Genomic DNA, 650 nt, shown 5'->3' with positions numbered 1-650 from the left:
CAGGGAGCCCCCTCACCTTGGCAGACAATTCAGTGCACAGGGAGCCCCCTCACCTTGGCAGACAATTCAGTGCACAGGGAGCCCCCTCACCTTGGTAGACAAAGTGGAAACCCCGGGCAGACGCTCCACTCTTTGCACTGAACCGAAGCAGAATCTGATTGGATGTAGCCAGTGGGAGTGTCTCACCTGGAAATTCAAACAGAGGCAAGGATATGCGATCTGGCAGTCACAGAGGGCTGTGTTGATGGCATTCTTGGAGAAGCAGTGTGGACTTGAAAGTCCACAATAAATGCTTCAAATTAAATAGAGCAAAACTTGATTTAGGGGTTTAAGACCCAAGCACCTTACTTTTATGAACATTTTTAAAGCCAGTTCTTGCTTTGTGGAGTCTAATAAACTGGGCAGCAGTCATGATGGAAGGCTAACTGTGAACGACAGGGAGCGTGCTCTGTGGCTGACCACACAGGACGTTTAAGTCCTGAGAGTCACATGAGGGGCTGAATTTACCATGACCTGCTAGCCTCATTTTTATTGGGAGAATATTTGTTTATTCCGTCAACAGTTTAGAAACATTAAAGGGTTCACAAACGACTTTGGAAATAATTGTTTAACCTTTAAAGCAGACAGCACACACAGCATGTTGGGAAGTA

At 46.3% G+C, this 650-nt stretch overlaps 1 protein-coding gene across 1 annotated transcript in view; it reads right to left on the bottom strand.

Moving 5' to 3' along the window:
* Csmd1 (CUB and Sushi multiple domains 1) overlaps nt 1–650 on the bottom strand; it is a 1,422,978-nt gene that overhangs the window by 156,141 nt on the left and 1,266,187 nt on the right. Inside the window, exon 33 of the mRNA XM_005366231.2 lies at nt 91–186. Coding sequence (XP_005366288.1) covers nt 91–186 — 96 coding nt within the window. The remainder of the gene's footprint in view (nt 1–90; nt 187–650) is intronic.

This window comes from Microtus ochrogaster, unplaced genomic scaffold (assembly GCF_000317375.1).
Source record: "Microtus ochrogaster isolate Prairie Vole_2 unplaced genomic scaffold, MicOch1.0 UNK7, whole genome shotgun sequence".
NCBI lineage: Eukaryota > Metazoa > Chordata > Mammalia > Rodentia > Cricetidae > Microtus > Microtus ochrogaster.
Note: the sequence above shows the minus strand (reverse complement) of the source record. Positions and strands in the feature narration are given on the sequence as shown.